Source organism: Haliotis rubra, unplaced genomic scaffold, assembly GCF_003918875.1.
Source record: "Haliotis rubra isolate DU_JTF1 unplaced genomic scaffold, ASM391887v1 Scf1573, whole genome shotgun sequence".
Lineage (NCBI taxonomy): Eukaryota > Metazoa > Mollusca > Gastropoda > Lepetellida > Haliotidae > Haliotis > Haliotis rubra.
In genome coordinates, this window is record NW_025765529.1 from 68,567 (window position 1) to 86,659 (window position 18,093).

At 42.1% G+C, this 18,093-nt stretch overlaps 1 protein-coding gene across 1 annotated transcript in view; it reads right to left on the minus strand.

Annotated features, from left to right (window-relative positions):
* Positions 1 to 18,002, minus strand: part of LOC124271113 (gamma-aminobutyric acid type B receptor subunit 2-like) — a 34,210-nt gene extending 16,208 nt beyond the window's left edge. The window contains exons 1-8 of the mRNA XM_046706181.1: positions 17,887 to 18,002; positions 16,640 to 16,801; positions 4,700 to 4,777; positions 3,903 to 4,053; positions 3,110 to 3,218; positions 2,372 to 2,479; positions 1,857 to 1,979; positions 488 to 631 (exon numbers count right to left, since the gene is read on the minus strand). Of these exons, the coding sequence (XP_046562137.1) occupies positions 488 to 631; positions 1,857 to 1,979; positions 2,372 to 2,479; positions 3,110 to 3,218; positions 3,903 to 4,053; positions 4,700 to 4,777; positions 16,640 to 16,801; positions 17,887 to 18,001 (990 nt within the window). The 5' untranslated portion in view covers position 18,002. The remainder of the gene's footprint in view (positions 1 to 487; positions 632 to 1,856; positions 1,980 to 2,371; positions 2,480 to 3,109; positions 3,219 to 3,902; positions 4,054 to 4,699; positions 4,778 to 16,639; positions 16,802 to 17,886) is intronic.
* Between the last annotated feature and the right edge of the window lie 91 nt (positions 18,003 to 18,093).

Consider the following 18,093-nt stretch of genomic DNA (forward strand, 5'->3'; position numbering starts at 1 on the left):
AAAGCGATTAAACACCAGCCCAGAGGTCGTGTTATTAAACCCTGCGACATAAACATGGTATTTCTACAGAATGTAAAATGATTTGATCTGTTCTAATTGTAATACAGGCTCTATAGAGGATGAGTTCCATGTCATGTTTGTATGCACCATGTATCTAAGTTTGCGAAAAAAGAATATATGTCATTTCTTTCAAACACTGTAATAGATAAACATTCACTGTCAAATTTGTTAAATTCTAAGAATATTATGACTGTTAGGTCTGTAGCAATTTATCTCAAACATGTTTTCACTGTGCGTAGCCATAAATGTAACCATGAATGTAACCAGATGTTGACGTGACTTGCATAGTATTTTGTAACATCAACAACTGTAATGTAGGCCTTAAGGCCAGAATAACCGAATAAACTGAATCTGAATCTGAATCTGTGACTTAATTACGGGCCCTATAGGCCGAGTGTTAGGAGTGACCTTGAAGATGGCGTCCTACCTTCTTGGTCTCCCAGGCGAGGAAGGCGCCCAGCATCAGGAGGATGCCCTGGACCGAGAACAGCACGGCGTCGAAGTAGCGGATGTAGTTGGACTGGCAAATGGCTCCCAGATAGCGGAGGCGGGTGTCTCCATTGTCCCGTGTCTGGGGACAGATAGCAAGGAGGTCAGCAATGACGTGAGTGAGTGAGTGGGTGAGCTTTGAAGTGAGTGGGTGGGCATTGGAGCGAGTTGATAGGTATTAAAGTGAGTGAGTGGGTCAACATTCGAGTAAGCGTTGAGGCGAGTGGACGGGCATTGAAGTGGAACAACAATGAAGTGAGTGAGCACTGAAGTGTTTGTTTGTTTGTTGTGCAGCAATATCCCAGCTAAACGGCGGCGGTCTGTACATCATCGAGTCTGGACCAGACAACCCCGTGATGAGCAATACTCTACGCATACATAATGGCATGTGTTAACCAGGTCAGAGAGCATGACCGCCCGATCCCGTTGGTCTCTTTACAAGAATAGGTTGCTAAGGCCCACTTCTAACTCGGATCTTCACGGGTCGAGCACTGATGTGAGTGGATGAGCATTAAAGTGAGTGTGTCAATATTGGTGTAAGGGTGCCGGCATTGAGGTGAGTGGATGAGATGTTTTATAGGAACATTGAAGCAAAGTAACTCTTTCTTATTTCAATTGCAAACCGATGTGATCATCAGCCCACACGCGTCCTTCCTAACACATATGTTTTATATATTGTTCATAAACATGATATCAGGGTAACACTATTGCTGTCATCGTGAATTTTATCAAAATTGTATGCAGCTGAGACCTTAACCAATATTTTTTAATGTGTGTGTGTGTCTGTCTGTCTTTGTGTTTGATAAGCTCATGGTGGTTAAGTAACACTGTTGCAGCAATTCATAACAGTTAAGCAAAGCGAATAATAAATGGCTTAAAAAAAACTGCACAGTCACAGAGGCTTCGTACAAATGCAGTTTGTACGCTGTAACGCAAATTAGAGGTATCTACCCTTGATTGAAAATGTCACATTGCTGTGAACAGAAACATGGCAACAAAACGACGTTACTGTTTGAAAACGTTCGAAAGTTCCTTCAGGCCATAATTGTTTGTGGTAACGTTCACCTATACCGACAGCAAATTCTGAAAATCCCTTTTTTCGACATGTTTGAAAGAAATATCAGTTGAAACCACATTCATGTTTACAATAAATCCCCAGTATGTGACACCAGGGCAGATGTTGGATTCGAACCTGAAACTCACGGATCCAACAGAAAGTAAGAACACAGAAACATTAAGGCGCTTTTGCAAAGTGCTCACAAATGAATCTGAAATTGTGTATATTCCACTTGTGTTGTGTAACCTACCTCCACGGACAGCTCGTCCCAGCGTATGTACAGGGGGTCAAATACTGACCAGCTGACCAGCAGGACCAGGTTGAAGAGGGTCAGAGCAGCCACCATCAGGAACAAGTGGCTGTCCTTCAAAACCTGGAGCCACAAACACTTGTTGACGAGTGAGTTTAGCTTTACACCGCTTTTAGCAATATTCCAGCAATATCTCGATGGGGGACACCAGAAATGGGCTTCACATATTGTACCCATGTGGGGAATCGAACCCGGGTCTTTGGCATGACGAGCGAACGCTTTAACCACTAGGCTACCCCACCGCCCCTCTACCATCATGAGGTGTCTTGCAGCATATAAGTCCTAAGGCGTCCAAAGACTTTTACTGATTCAGAATCCAATAAAATGGGATCGTTCGCAGAATATAGTTTTATTATCAAAACAAAATCTTATATATTATGGCATTCCAACAGATATACAAAGATATGAAAGGAGGATGGAGGATCAGAACCTGCTCATGTATTCCCAGCACATACCTTTTTCTGTAGTTTCACGTTGGTGAAAATTAAATGAACCCTCCATGTTTTGGAAAACAGAGCACCAAATATTAAGGACCATCCCAGAATGGCAGGGTACCGTCTCCCCTGGCAACACGAAAGAAACTTTACATAGCGTTATTTCCTTCAACAATAATTTAAATGACAAAAAACTCGAACTACTGCATTTAACACTGTAATAACTGTGTACAGTGTTTGTAAGCCCGCCGTTCACGTTCACTGACATGAATCTCATTTGCAAAAAGATACATTTTATTTTATGTCCGCTTCATGTGATTTCAAAATATTTTACTCAAATGAGACTTCACTCTCTGTACTTCAAATCTTACTGTTTGTGATTAATGACACACCTGGAAAAATGTCATTTAATTTCCAACTGCAAATCAAATATGGGAGCAATGACTGATATTTTGAGCACTCATTTAGCATGGCTTTTGCGAGATCACAAGTCAGGGAAGCGGGTGTATAATCCCACAGTGTGTCGACGGCTTGTTTAGACTGCAAATAAAGATTATAAAAGGAGTGTGTGTGCATTTACTTTTACGCCGCTTTTAGCAGTATCCCAGCAATACCAAGGACACCAAAGGATTCACACATGTTAGGAATCGAACTCGGGTCTTCGGCGTGACGAGCAAACACTTTAACTACTAGGCTACCCCACCACCCCTTGTATAAGGAACCAGTTACAGCGACGGAGTGTGATCTAACATAGCTTACCGTACATGCTAAAGAAGGTTCCAACGCTGAGACGAAGACAGCGACGTAGGTCAATATACAACCGATGAGGATTATGTTATTGATACGTGGCGAAGAGAGCTTAATAAATCTGAAAAATGGCATGACATTTATTATACAATTCAATTTTACAATTGTTCGTGTCAATTGTAACATCATTAGGACGTATGTAGGTGTCAAGGTGACGAAATGTGAATATAGGAAACATTTTGTTAAATTTTCAAACTCAGGCAGTGACTGCAATGTTTCAGTTGCAAATATTCTGTATTATTTATTCTTAAGTGAGTGGATGGATTTGATGCTAACAGGACAAAGGTTAATAATTTAAGCAACGATTCTGGTTCAAGAGGTGATGATCACAAAATAATCTGATCGATTGTCACCTTCTAATTTATATCCATTATTTGTGGCCATTCGGCGAACATCATCCCTTGAACTCATGATATCGATCATTGGTATTGTCGATTATTTACAGATGGTCGCCATATTGTGGAGTATTGAAGACTGTAGAGCTAAACAACAAACAATACCGATCCTTGTAGTCTTTGGAGCGCGTGGCACAAGTGAGCAATATTTTATGCCGCATATAGAAATACCCCTGGCACATCACGAAGGACACAAACAGGTAGCTCAGTCAGTCAGTGGACGAGACGAGCGTACGTTACAACCGCTGAGCTACTCCGTACGTTACAACCACGGGGCTACCCCGTCGTTACCAACCCTGCTTCAACCTTAACCTGGATATAGTTACAATCAAGAAAAACGACATACTTACTTCACTTTTCTGTTATAGATGTTGAAGATGAGGAAGGCGATAGAGGCCAGGAGACCTAAAGCAGCTAGAGTGCACATGAAGCCATACAGGACCGGCGACAATGTCAAGGTCAACGTGTACGTCAACACGCCGTCTTTTTGAGGGACGCCACCTGAATATTGATACAGTTATGACGTCAGTCACAGCTAGCATTGATGGGTGCACCACAGAAGCCAAGATAAAAAAATAACAACAAAGAGGCATTTTCACTTGCTGTTTTCCCATTCAATTTCGGGTTAGTAGTCGACAGTAACGTGTCCTTTAAGAGGCGACCGAATGGCGAGGATGTAGGCTCGGTGGCTTGGCACATAGCATATCTTGGCATATCACAATATCAGACCGTCATTATGGTGCTTTAATATTTATTGCGTGGAGTGTTAAACAACAAACAAGACTGATTTAAGACTAGTAATATAATCAATGCTGCGTTTAGATATGAGAGGTCAATGTTCTATAGCTATGTTCAAACTGAACGTGTAGCGTCATCCGTCATTGTGATATCTACAGTGAAAGGCTCACGGTGATCGGGCATCTCATGCCAAAATGAGAGAGTGATTGGATACGGTTTTACGCCACCTTTAGCAATATTGGCTTCACAGATTGCACCTATATGGGGAATCGAACCTGTGTCGTCGGTTTGACAAGGGAAAGCTTTAACCACTAGGCTTTCCCATCGCCCCTCATGTCAAAGGAACAGTGTAAAGGACATGTGAAATCTGACCAGGTATAACATCCATACACCTGGTTAATGTACTCACCTTCCCAGCGAGCTAGCGTCAGGTTCAGCCTCCCCTCCTGGTCTTCTCTCACCACACATATCATCCTCCGTTCACCATCTGGAAAACGGTACTTGTCAAACTACTTCTTGTCAGTGACTGAGCTCAAGCGGGACAGGGATACAAGTTTCATTGTGCAGAGTTGTTTCCCTTGAGTCTGTCAGGATCTGTTAGATTCTCCCTAATAAGATCCATAGTTTGCACTATACCCATTCGTTTCACCTTAGTCAAAGCTCTGGGTCCGGATCCACAAAGCGTAAGTAACATTACGACCTGTCGTAACTCCATAGTTTATCATAGGCTGACGAATGTCAGGGCGCTACGAACGTTTTGTGGATCGGGACCCGGCATCACCTTAAGCTTTCATCCCGTATGAAACTAGATCGTACACACCGATAGTATTCTGTGAAGTAGGAGAGACGCAACTCTACACTCGGAATTGTGCATAAGAGGACTGGGCCATCTATGACCCCCAGGTCAGGTATGATTAGAAACTACCAACAAAAGGAAAGCGCGCGTACAACCGTGTTGACTAGTGGCGACTAGAGAAAACAAATCAATAACGATTATTCGATGGTGTTATTTGGTAAGTGTATTACAGGTGTTTTCCCCACAAGTGAGGAGTTTGTCGGCGGCCCATTTCAGCCTAGTAATGTTTGGATAACGTTTTGGGGCAAGTCCAGTATTCAAATGTATACTTTCTTTTACCGGGCGGTTTGCAACTACTTTGTGAAAGAAACGCTCGAGCTACCGAAAATACTTTACAGTGTTCACAGAATAATGACACATTTCCATATTCTTATTCTTTTCCAGAGAATGAATGAATGAATGAATACTCTTTATTTCCCCCCAATGATTTGGAGAGTACATTACATTATATTACTTGTTATATTATATATACTGAGTCATTCTTCACATTCTTTCTTCAGGGCACTATAAAAGAACAAGAGATGGTAAGATGGTTAAATTGTTATTATTTCATTTCTGAGATCTGTGTGATGTACTCGATACACTGACAGTGCCATAATCAGTTCCATTAGGCTACACCGCCGTTCCAAAACATGGGTATACAGAATGTCAAGTCACAAGAATAAAAATGCGAAATTTCTCAGTTCAATATCGTGTATGGCCGCCCCGCGCATTCACCACTGCCAAACACCGTCTCCTCATCGACTGCCTGATGCTTGTGAACACGTGGTTGGGGATTCTGCGCCATTGCTCTTGCAAGACAGCGCCAAGTTCCTGCAAATTCTGAGGTTGGTTCCTAAGACCACGAAGCCTTCTCCCAAGTGCATCCCAAACGTGCTGTATTGGATTAAGGTCAGGGGACCTCGATGGCCAGTCCATGACGTTGATTCCAGCGTTTTGAAGGAAATTTCGTGTCAACATCGCGGTATGCGGCCGAGCATTATCATGCTGGAACTGTAGGCCTGGGCCATGAGCCGCCATAAAAGGAACGAGTTCAGGGGTGAGCACCTGGTCGCGGTAAGCAGCAGCTGTGAGGTTTCCACGGATGACCAGAAGTCGGGAACTTCCGCCCCCGAATCTGTCGACTTCCTGTACACAACATTGGGCATACCGTTCACGACGTCGTCTCCAGACTCCGGGAATCTGAGGGTAAACCTTGATTCATCGCTAAAGACGACTCGATTCCAGTCTTTCTGGGTCCATCGGAGGTGACGTTGGGCCCACAGCAGACGTTGACGTTGATGAAACGGCGTCAATATTGGCCCACGATATGGACGTCAAGAAAGGCAACAAGGACATTTGAGTGTCTATCTCCATAATATGAAATAACCTCCTTTAATACATATGTGGCCACACTGGCTCCATGCTCTTTCCGGAATCCACACTGGTGGCGATGTGGGAAATCAGGATTTACAGTTTTGATGTGGGATTCCAGTCTGTCAAGCAACAGTCTCTCAACCACCTTCCATATCACTGATGTGAGAGTGATACCGCGATAATTAGCTCGGTTGCGTATATCTTTGTTATTTCCTTTATGTATAGGAATAATAGTTCCAGTTCTCATCATGACAGGCGTGTGACAGGAGCTGACGATCATATTATAGAGGTGCGCCAGGTGTTTAAACAGAAGAGTGTCGGCATAATGGCGATGCTCGGCAGTAATACAGTCAGGTTCCGGAGACTTATTCTTTTTTCAGCTTCTTAATGATTACTTTCACTTCACTGGATGTGGCACCCATGAAAGGCCACCTCCTCGTGGTGGGTGCTGGGTCACGCTAAGCGCCTTTCAACCCCTCGTTGTGGACCCGGGGGGGGGGGGATATTTTGGTCCACCAACCCGTTTGCCGTGGGTTGCGCCCCTGTGTCGGTGGAGGACGGGAGGCTGGTGGTTGAGGGCACTTGGAGCCTGGAACCGTGTTCCTTTTGCCCAACACACCACTTCGCCCCTTACTTCACCTAGACGGGTGGTAGAACTGGCCCGGTTCTATCAATCGGCTGGTCACGTCATGCCCTGTGCATGGAAATGTTTTATTTGGATTAATCATGACATACAAAAATTGTTGATTAAAGACTGTGACAACCTTATTATTGCAAATTTACATTTTGCCTAGAGTCCTATGCCAGAAGGCGGTGGCTCATGGGCCAATCTGGTGGTATAGACCTCTGAATTCTGAGTTTCTTAAGAAGAATGTCAAAGCCGAACCAGCTAGACACTTCTTCTTTTTGATTTCTTAGCTATTTATGTCTGTATTTCTGGAGTATAGCATCCCTGTAGCTCTGATCGTGCAGTTTGGTTTCCACTGCAGGGTCGTCCTTGTTGACACTCGATGGCGGGTGGAGATCAGGGTTGCTGAAAATCATTATAATACTATGGCTCACAACATTCCCCCTGGTTCAAAAACGAATAAACGTAGACACCTTTCAACATCATCTGATGATGAAGTCTCTTCAGCGGTGGTGGATTCATGGCCAAGATTCTTGGTTATTGAAACCGCAGATGGAAGTCCATTGAAACTGAATCCCTTTGCTATATCGATGGGTATCAAAAGTGTCTGTGGAGAGGTAGCAAACGTCACACGTCTTCGTTCTGGCTCCCTTCTTGTTGAATGTGCCCGGAGGCAGCAATCTGTAAACTTGTTGGGATTACAACAATTTGTTAATACACCAGTTGTTGTCTCTGTGCACAGGACATTGAACTCTTGCAGAGGTATCGTCCGTGACAGATCTCGTTGTCTGGCGTATATGACAGAAGAAGAAATTGCTGATGAATTGAAACACCAAGGCGTAACTGCTGTTAAGCGGTTTACCAGAAAACAGGAGGCAGATATAATTAAAACTAATACTTACCTGTTCACCTTTGGGCTGTCGTCTCTACCAAAAGCTATTAAAGCTGGTTACTTTAATATCCCAGTTGATGTTTACATCCCTAATCCGCTGCGATGTTTTAAGTGCCAAAAATTTGGACACGGTGCCAAGTCATGCACTCGTAAACCAGTATGCTCCCGTTGCAGTGGGGCTCATGATAATACTGAATGTACCAAAGACATCAGATGTGCTAACTGTAATGGTGAGCACATGGCATCGTCCAAATCATGTCCTAATTTTGAACTCGAGTCAAAGATTCTCAAAATCAAAATCACTAACAACCTCTCCTACCACGAAGCCAGAAAGTTAATACCTGCACAGTCTCAAACCACTACAACTCGATCATATTCAGCCACTGTTTCTTCCCCTGTTCATCATCCTGTAACAAAGGTTTCAATTTCATGCCAGACAGCCATATCTTGGGTAAAGGCCAAACAAGTTACACTCGATGACTCCACCCAGTCCTCTCAAAATGAGCAAAGTTCGTCAACAACTGCCTCACAGACAGAACAAGAACCAGAGACACAATCAACTCCAGGAAACATAAGCCATTTGTCAAATAAAGAAAAGAAAAAGATGCGTAGGGCAAAGGCCCTCCAGCATTTAGAGGTACCATCTACCTCGTCAACATCCGTGACGGTTCATAATCCGTTTGGACCTCTTGATATGGAGGTCACCCTCACAGCCAGGACGAGGGAGTAGACATTCTTCGCGGTCAAGATCCCCTGTTGAACCGCCATGAACAACTCTATTAATTTAGTACAATGGAATTGCAGAGGCCTTAGGAATAATTTTAATGATCTACAGTTATTATCACAAGATTTTAATCCATCGGTTTTAGTTTACAAGAGACCTACTTGAAAAGTACAGATAAGTTTGAATTGCGTCGGTACAATTCATTCCATTCATTCTCACCTCCAGGCGATAAAGCCACTGGCGGCGCCTCTATTCTCGTGAGGCAGGGTGTTATCCATAGCTCGGTTCCTCTTAAAAGCAATCTTCAGGCTATTGCTGTCCGTCTTTCTTTACAGATAACCTTTACGCTTTGTTCTTTGTATATTTCTCCTTCTTCAGCTCTTCAGCAGTCCGATCTTCAGGATCTCTTTGACCAACTTCCTCAACCATGTATAATCATGGGAGATCTAAACGGCCATAATCCTTTTGTGGGTAGTGCCGATACCAACAGTAAAGGAAAAATCATTGAGGACTTCATTTCAAACAATAATTTATGCATCTTTAATGATGGATCTGTCACATATTTACACCCTGGTTCAGGAACGTATTCTGCACTCGATCTGTCGCTCACAGACCCAAGTATTTATAACGAATTTAAGTGGTCTGTCCACGATGACCTTTGTGGAAGTGACCATTTTCCTACAATACTTTCCGCTATAAACCCGAGTGATGACCCATCTACAACAAGGTGGAATTTTAATAAGGCTAACTGGCCATTATTTCAGACATTGTGTGCTGACAAATTGAAATCTGACTTTTGTCAATGTTTCAGATCCGATTGAGTTGTTCTCTGCTAAACTGAAGAATATTGCCGATGAAACGATTCCTAAGGCTTCTGCTAAACCACATGTTCGTAAACCATGGTTTACTGATGATTGTAAACAAGCTAGGAAGTGTAGGAAGAAGGCAGAGAAATACTTTCGACGTCACCCTACAGTTCACAATTTAGATAATGTTAAAATAAACAATGCCAAGGCTCGGCGTACTTTTAAACAAAGTAAACGTCAGTCTTGGAAGAACTTTGTATCAAAGATTAATTCCCGTACGCCAATGACGAAGGTGTGGAACATGATACAGAGAATCAAGGGCAAAGGTAGAAATTCTAGTGTTCATCATCTCAAAGATGGAGACGATCTTTTAACTGATAAAATTGACATTGCAAACAAGTTGGGTGAAACTTTAGCTACACATTCTCACTCATCAAACTATAATCGAAAGTTTCAGAAATATAAAGATCATCACGAAAAACTTGCTAATGGTGAAGATTATAATGAAGTATTTTCCCTACATGAGCTGAATACTGCCTTAGCGCAAGCTCATGATACGGCAACAGGTGCTGATAATATCCACTATCAGCTCTTGAAACATTTACCCAACGCATGTCTTGAAACACTTCTGAACATTTTTGATAATATTTGGACAACAGGACACTTTCCTCCTTCGTGGCGTCATGCCATTGTTGTACCGATACCTAAGCCTGGCCGGGATCATACAGATTCATCAAACTACAGACCTATTTCATAACTAGCTGCAAGACTATGGAACGCATGGTCAATAATAGATTAGTATTTCACTATAATCTAGCTGCGTTTTCGCAAGACCACTATTGACCATTTGGTTCAATGGAATCAGATTCCATTGTATGGTTTCTGTATCAATCTTTTTCGACCTAATCTTATGATACAACATGGAAACATGGCTTTTAAGAGATTTACATGACTTTGGTTTGAGAGGCCGTTTGCCTCAGTTTATAGAACAGTTTTTAGCAGACAGACAATTTCAAGTTCGTGTTGGATCAACCCTGTCTGACCTTTATAATCAGGATCAGGGGGTTCCACAAGGTAGTAATTTGTCTGTTACTTTGTTTAGCATAAAAATAAATAGTCTTTCAAACGTATTAAATGACTCAATAGATGGGTCATTGTTTGTGGATGATTTTAACGTTTCATGTCGTGGTAAAAATATGCATACCATCGAGAGACAATTACAGATGTGTTTAAATAAAATTCATAAATGGTCACTTGAGAATGGCTTTAAATTTTCACAGATAAAGACCAAATGTATACATTTCTGTCGAAAATATAAACCTCATAAAGATCCCGAACTGTACTTGGATGGCTCTCCAATTAACGTTGTAAAGGAAGCCAAGTTTTTGGGACTGATTTTTGACAAGCATTTGACCTTTTTACCACATATTAAGTCTTTGAAGACTAAATGCCTGAAGGCACTCGATTTATTGAAAGTCGTGTCTAATTCAAGGTGGGGAGGGGATCAAGCTACGCTCCTACACCTTTACAGATCACTTGTCCGCTCGAAACTTGATTACGCCTCTATCGTATATGGTGGGGCCTGTAAAAGCAACCTCAAACTACTTGATTCTATCCATCACCAGGGTCTAAGACTTTGTCTTGGGTCTTTCAGAACCTCTCCCATTGACAGTCTCTACGTTGAGGCCGATGAGCCATCTTTAAAACTTCGCCGTATCAAACTGTCCCTACAATATATCACAAAGTTATATTCTAATGAATCCAATCCTGCTCACACTTGCGTTTTTAATGCTCTTTATGAGGATTTGTATAATAAAAAACCTTCACTTGTCCCACCTCTTGGGATAAGAATCCAACAATATATTTCTGCTGCTGGCATTGAGTTGGAGAATATATCTCCTTCCCGTCTTCTTTCTTCTCCTCCTTGGCAATTGGTTAGGCCACAAGTCGACCTAACACTCAATAAATTTAAAAAATCAGAAACTAATGACTTACAATATAAACAAGAATATAATCAATTAAAAAGTAAATATAATACCTATAAATCCTTATTTACAGATGGGTCCAAGGATGGCGGCGCGGTTGCTTGTGCCACTGTCATTGGGTCCAAAACAATATCTTCCAGACTACCCAATGACAGTTCAATTTTCACAGCTGAAGCAAACGCAATACTAACAGCTCTTAAATATATTAATAAACACCGTAAATATGAACAATATATCATCTTTTCAGATTCTCTTTCGTGTCTTCAGGCTATACAAAATCTTTCTTGCAAACATCCACTTTTATTAGAAATTATTGAATTGTATAATGAGCTTGCTACTGGCCAATGCGACATCGTCTTTTGTTGGTTACCCAGCCACGTTGGCATTTCTGGGAACACGATGGCTGATATTGCTGCTAAGGCTGCACTCAACAAATCTGTGACATCACTTCTGCTCCCATACTCTGATTACAAAGCTTGCATTAGATCTTACATCCGCGATCTGATGCAAAAGAAGTGGGACACCCAAGTAGGTATCAATAAATTACATGAAATAAAACCCTATATCGGTTACACTTACTTGGGTTGTCAGTCCAGATTTGAAGAGGTCATCATACGACGATGTCGTATTGGCCACACAAGATATACGCATGAGTACCTATTGAAAGGTGAGGATCCTCCGTTTTGTATCCCTTGTGATGAACGAATCACGGTCAAACATGTCTTGCTTGACTGTGTTGAATATTCCATCACAAGGGATATTTATTTCAAAGTAACAACTATGAAGGATCTTTTTAGTCATATAAGTTCTCATTTAATTATTGCCTTTTTAAAAAAATTAGACTTGCTAACTGATTTGTAAATAGATATATATTTTATGATTGGTAGTTTAAATTAGTAACTGATATTGTTAGTGGCTGTATCCTCGAAGGGGGTTGAAGTAGCGTAAAATTATTGTCCTCCTGAGAGGGTACGTAAGTCCCAAAACATTTAGTCAATTTAAGTGTACCAGGTTTTTAATCGTAGAATATGTGTACTTTTAATTTATGGCTAAGTTTCTCTTCTGTCGCCAATGGCTGAAGGGATGGTGTAAATCCAGCTAGGGTCCATGCAGGAAGCAAATGTACTGTAAGTCCCCATGGTCCCTAGTATGGTGATCTACCTTCAGTTGTTGGCGATCAATAGCCTGTTTTTATATTGTATCGCCTTGTCTAGTTCAAATGTTTTAGATTTAGTTACTAGTTTTATATCTATATCTGTGATAATCTAGTTATTTTACTGTCCTTCGTCGGCAGAATTTTATAATTTCACTTAAATTGTTGATATATTTATAACTTGCTTTAGTCACGATATGGCTGAAATATTGCCGATGTGACTTAAAATCTTAACTCACTCACTCACTCACTCACTGGATGCAATATCTGCTGTCAGGAATGGATCGTTCTCAAGTATGCCACTTTTTGCTATATCACTCACTTTTGATTTCGTTTCCTCATAAACGTCCTTGTCGAGTGAGTGAGTTTAGTTTTACGCCGCACTCAGCAATATTCCAGCTACATGGCGGCGGTCTGTAAATACTCGAGTCTGGACCAGACAATCCAGTGATCAACAGCATGAGCATCGATCTGCGCAATTGGGAACTGATGACATGTGTCAACCAAGTCAGCGAGCCTGACCACCCGATCACGTTAGTCGCCTCTTACGACAAGCATAGTCGCCTTTTGTGGCAAGCATAGGTTGCTGAAGGCCTATTCTACCCCGGATCTTCACGGGTCAGTCCTTGTCGAACTCAGGCTTGTCGAGAGGTGACAGCATATCCCCATAGTAACCAGACCACATTGTGTAGATTTCCTCGGGTGTGCTAGCTGTCTTGTCGGGATAATGTAGGGATGTGCATGTTACATTAGTCTTCCTCTGTTTCCTGACAGTTCTATAAAATTCAGCAATGTCCACTTCACAGGTAGAGTTCAGCTCTGTATACTTCTGTATGTCCCAATCCCTTTCTGTTTGTCGTTTCTGTCGGCGGAAGTCGCATTTCGCTGTTTTATATTGCTTGTAAGAGGCATGCGAAGCTCCTCTAGGCCTACCTTCAGATGCCCATTGTCGTCTGGCCTGACGCATCTGGTAGTGGTAGTAATCAAGACCGGAGTCTCTCCAATAGGGTTTCAGGTATGGCCTGTAGTATCCTGTTGGAATGTACTTCGCCGTTGACCTGTGAAGAGAGCTTACTATGGCATCAAAATAATATTCTACCATCTCGCTATTAGCATGTGCCAAGTCTGGTAGGGTGTCACCAAGTATTTTGTCAATTTAGATGAGTACATCCTTAGTTCGATGTCATTAGCTTTCTGCCATTTGTAGGTTGGGGAGTCCATAGCTTTTGGCCTGTTGTGAACACTTCACTAAGGAATGATACAACCACTGGTGATTGATCCGATATGTCATAACTGATCTTGTTATCAACAAGTGTTGTCAACACAGACGATTGAAGAGCACTTGTTAAGAATATTTTTATAATCAATCAGAGATGATTGTGTCCCAGCCTTATTGCGCCATGTCTTGAGATCTCCTTGAATAACACCACCTGCGTATGATGGTATCATGTTCCTTACATCCAAGTATGACCGCAGTATTGAGGAGCGAGGGGATGCGTGGTTGTTTACAATGTCTGTATTAAAATTTCTAAGATGCTTCGGTGAAAGATCAAAGGCGCCGGCAGTACTTTATCAGACGATAATGTGCACTTTTTGCATTACTTAACAATGTAATGCCATTCTAGTCTGCCCCCTCGAAATCGAACAATTTTTGCATTACGTCACAATGTAAGCGACGTCACGATGCATGCCAGTTGTCATCGCCTCGTACAGCCTCCTACAGTAAACTACTCCGTTGCATCCCGTTTCTTGGTTTGCAGTTGCTTCACGCAGCTAACATCACTGGTGGAAACATTACGTTTATGTTTTGCGATGTTTAAAATGTCTCAATTCCACTCACAAGTTTTCAGCGACACGGTAACGTTCGCAATGTTTACATTCCCATAATGCAATCGTGGAATGTCGCTTGACTACTCAGCTTCATCTGGATGTACTGATGAAATGCGACGTTCATATTGCCCCATATTGTTTACGTTGATCACAGATGTAATTACAATAATTTAGAGAAGATATTTAATCCGAACGTAAACCGTCATCAAACTGTTTATCGTTTGTTCTGGTAACGTTCGTCTTAACGTAGGGGGGCAGACACATCAATAGAACAGCGCGCCAGTTAGCCCTGTGCGAGGATTCTTAATTTAGGTCACCGACACCGTCGGTTGTTTTCTGCCTTTTTTCTGTAATTATCCTTAGAAAGCATTAAATTTGGCATCTTAGAAAAGGAATACACTTCGCTCTACCAGCATGCATAGTGTTATAAAGCACACTTTCGCCCTAAACTATTATAGCACGAGGACGAAAGTGTGATTTATTTCACTATACATGGCGGTAGAGCGAACTGTATTTCTTAACTCCACACAGTACAACATAACTGCTTTCTGCTAGTTCATCGACCATATCAAACACCTCCTGGACACTCTCCTCATACACCGTTGTATTGTGGTGAGAAGAGGGGAGTAAAGCACACACTATACAAAGATCAGCACACTGGGGACGGGAGAGTCGCACAGCTATAACGTTATCATATTCAGATTCATATATTACTACGTACCTGTATATGTTTTTCTTAACTATAATTGCTACACCTTGTCCTCTACACCCTCTCTGATTAGCTTTTACCTTAACTGCAACGTCGAACTTCTCACTGAGACAGTCGAACCAGCCTTGCGTTCCATCACTCAGCCAATGTTCACACACTGTAAGGACGTCACAGTCACTCGCTAGTGGTGTAGTGGTTAGAGCGTCCGCACGGAGAGCGGAAGGTCGCGGGTTCGATCCCAGACCGCGTCATACCAAAAGACGTTAAAATATGGTACTTGTTGGACCCTGCCTGGCGCTCGGCATTGATGGGTACAACAAGGACTGGTCGGCTCGGAGTCAGTATAATGTGTCTGAGTGGGGTATTCATGCTTCACTGCGGCATGGTATCTCAGTGAGCTAGCACTATAAAACCAGCTTCAGTCTGGGCTAGTACAAGCAGCCGCACATACACATACACACTCATGCACGTCGTCATATGAGCGAAATATTCTCAAGCGCGACGTTAAACCCAATTTCACCTCAGGCCCCACTCGCTAGTTTCTCTAGGTAGTGATGGACATCAATACACCTCTCACATTCCATGTTCTTGGTGGAACCCGGCAGCACATTAAGCTTTCATCCCGTATGAAACTAGATCGTACACACCGATAGTAGTCTGTGAAGTAGGAGAGACGCAACTCTACACTCGGAATTGTGTATAAGAGGACTGGGCCATCTATGACCCCCAGGTCAGGTATGATTAGAAACTACCAACAAAAGGAAAGCGCGCGTACAACCATGTTGACTAGTGGCGACTAGAGAAAACAAATCAATAACGATTATTCGATGGTGTTATTTGGTAAGTGCATTACAGGTGTTTTCCCCATAGGTGAGGAGTTTGTCGGCGGCCCATTTCAGCCTAGTAATGTTTGGATAACGTTTTGGGGCAAGTCCAGTATTCAAATGTATACTTTCTTTTACCGGGCGGTTTGCAACTACTTTGTGAAAGAAACGCTCGAGCTACCGAAAATACATTACAGTGTTCACAGAATACTGACACATTTCCATATTCCTTTTCTTTTCCAGGGTATTTTCACTATTTTGCAATTTTCCGTTACAAGACAGAGAACCACGCTTGTTAACACGGAAAATAGCCGATAGTTGAGTTTTATCTATTTCCCTTTCGTTGATATGTCACCACAAAACCTTTTAAATACATTGGTTTTGTAACTTTTCGTTATCTTTATAACAATTTTCTATTTTCCAAAACTAATCCAGTCCCGGGACCACAAGCTTAAATTACATGACACTTCATATGCATTCATTAAAAATCGCAGGAAAATATGACTGTACTGTACATAACACATAGGACAATACTGTATGCAAACAGTGAAGAGTTCTAGTCTGTTCTGGATCTGTGGTCCCCTACCCTGTATCTGTTCCACTGTGACGTAACCAATGAGGTCCCCGTTCTTGTCGAAGGACACCGGTCCCTTCAAGGCCTGGAAGCTGACGTTCAGCATGTGACTGTGGATCAAATCCCCCAGCTCCTTGTCTGTGTACGTGAAGTCCTCGAGGGTCTTGTTGCTGCCTACCAAAACAGCAATATACAAGCATGATTCACACCCAGCATAAAGTGAAACCTTGTTAGCCCGGACCCTTTACATGCTGAGATCCTGACCGTACCCTAATTAACAGTATATTCATATTGAAATACTACCACCTTTTCTCCGTTACATTTTATCAATGGCGAATTTTCCATTCGGACCGGAGCCGTCCGATTTAAAGGGGTTTCACTGCTTGAAAATAATTTGAATCAGTTCACCCCTGTATCACAACCGGTGTAAAATAACAGGAATTTACTTCATACTTGTCGTTACTGCCGACTCAAACAGGGATCTGGAGAGTGCACTATAAGAGGGCAGGGTAACACAAAGTACCATGTTTTAACGTCTTTTGGTATGACGCATGGAACCATATATATACATTTCGTTTTGGGGGCGAACGCTTTATCCACTAGGTCATGGAAGCGGTCAAACCAGGTGATATATGCGTTTTGAATATAGATCAGTGATGAGGTGCTGCATTATCTTTGACCTTATAAAACCAAACTCATCATGTTTAAAGGGGTAGCCCAGTGGTCAGTACGTCCACCCGTATGGCCGAACACCAAGGTTAGTGCTGTCTTTGAGCCAGTGAAGCATTTAACAGTTAGAGTCCCCACGTCGTTATGTTGCTAGAATGTTACTAGAATGTTACTAGAATGTCACTAAACATACACTCACTCATGTCACAAAAATCATTCGTTAAATGTCAGGCGAGTATGGGGTAAACATAAACTTAAGATTTATGTAACACATAACATTCTACAAATACAAAGGCGTGAACTACACACTGTCAAAAATGTGAGCTCTAGATCTGAATCAACAAACAAATATATACATTTAAACTTTAATTGATTTCTTTTGTAAAGAAACCTATGTAACGAAAACCCACACAAATTGACAGGTGTTGAAGGAGAAACTCTCGTTATCTAAGTTCACTCAGTCAACTAACTAACATTGTTTAAAAAGAATATAAACAAATATTTTGAGGTGAATATAGACAATAAACAGTGAATATGCATTGATATGTTTTCAGACATTTAAACATATTCGCAAAGTTAAAATTAATCACCTGTCTCCGTCAAAGTTGTCATTGTAGCATTGAGGCCTAAGGCTATGGTCCACGTGACGTCATACCCCTGTGAGGCGAGGATGTCACCTGGTAGTGTTTGGTTGTTATTCCTCATCCAGTGATGTAGGGTGAACTCTGAGGGGTGAGGCCGGATATGGTAGGGGTGTCGAACGGGTCCAGATACAGGAAGCCCGTGTATATGACCCC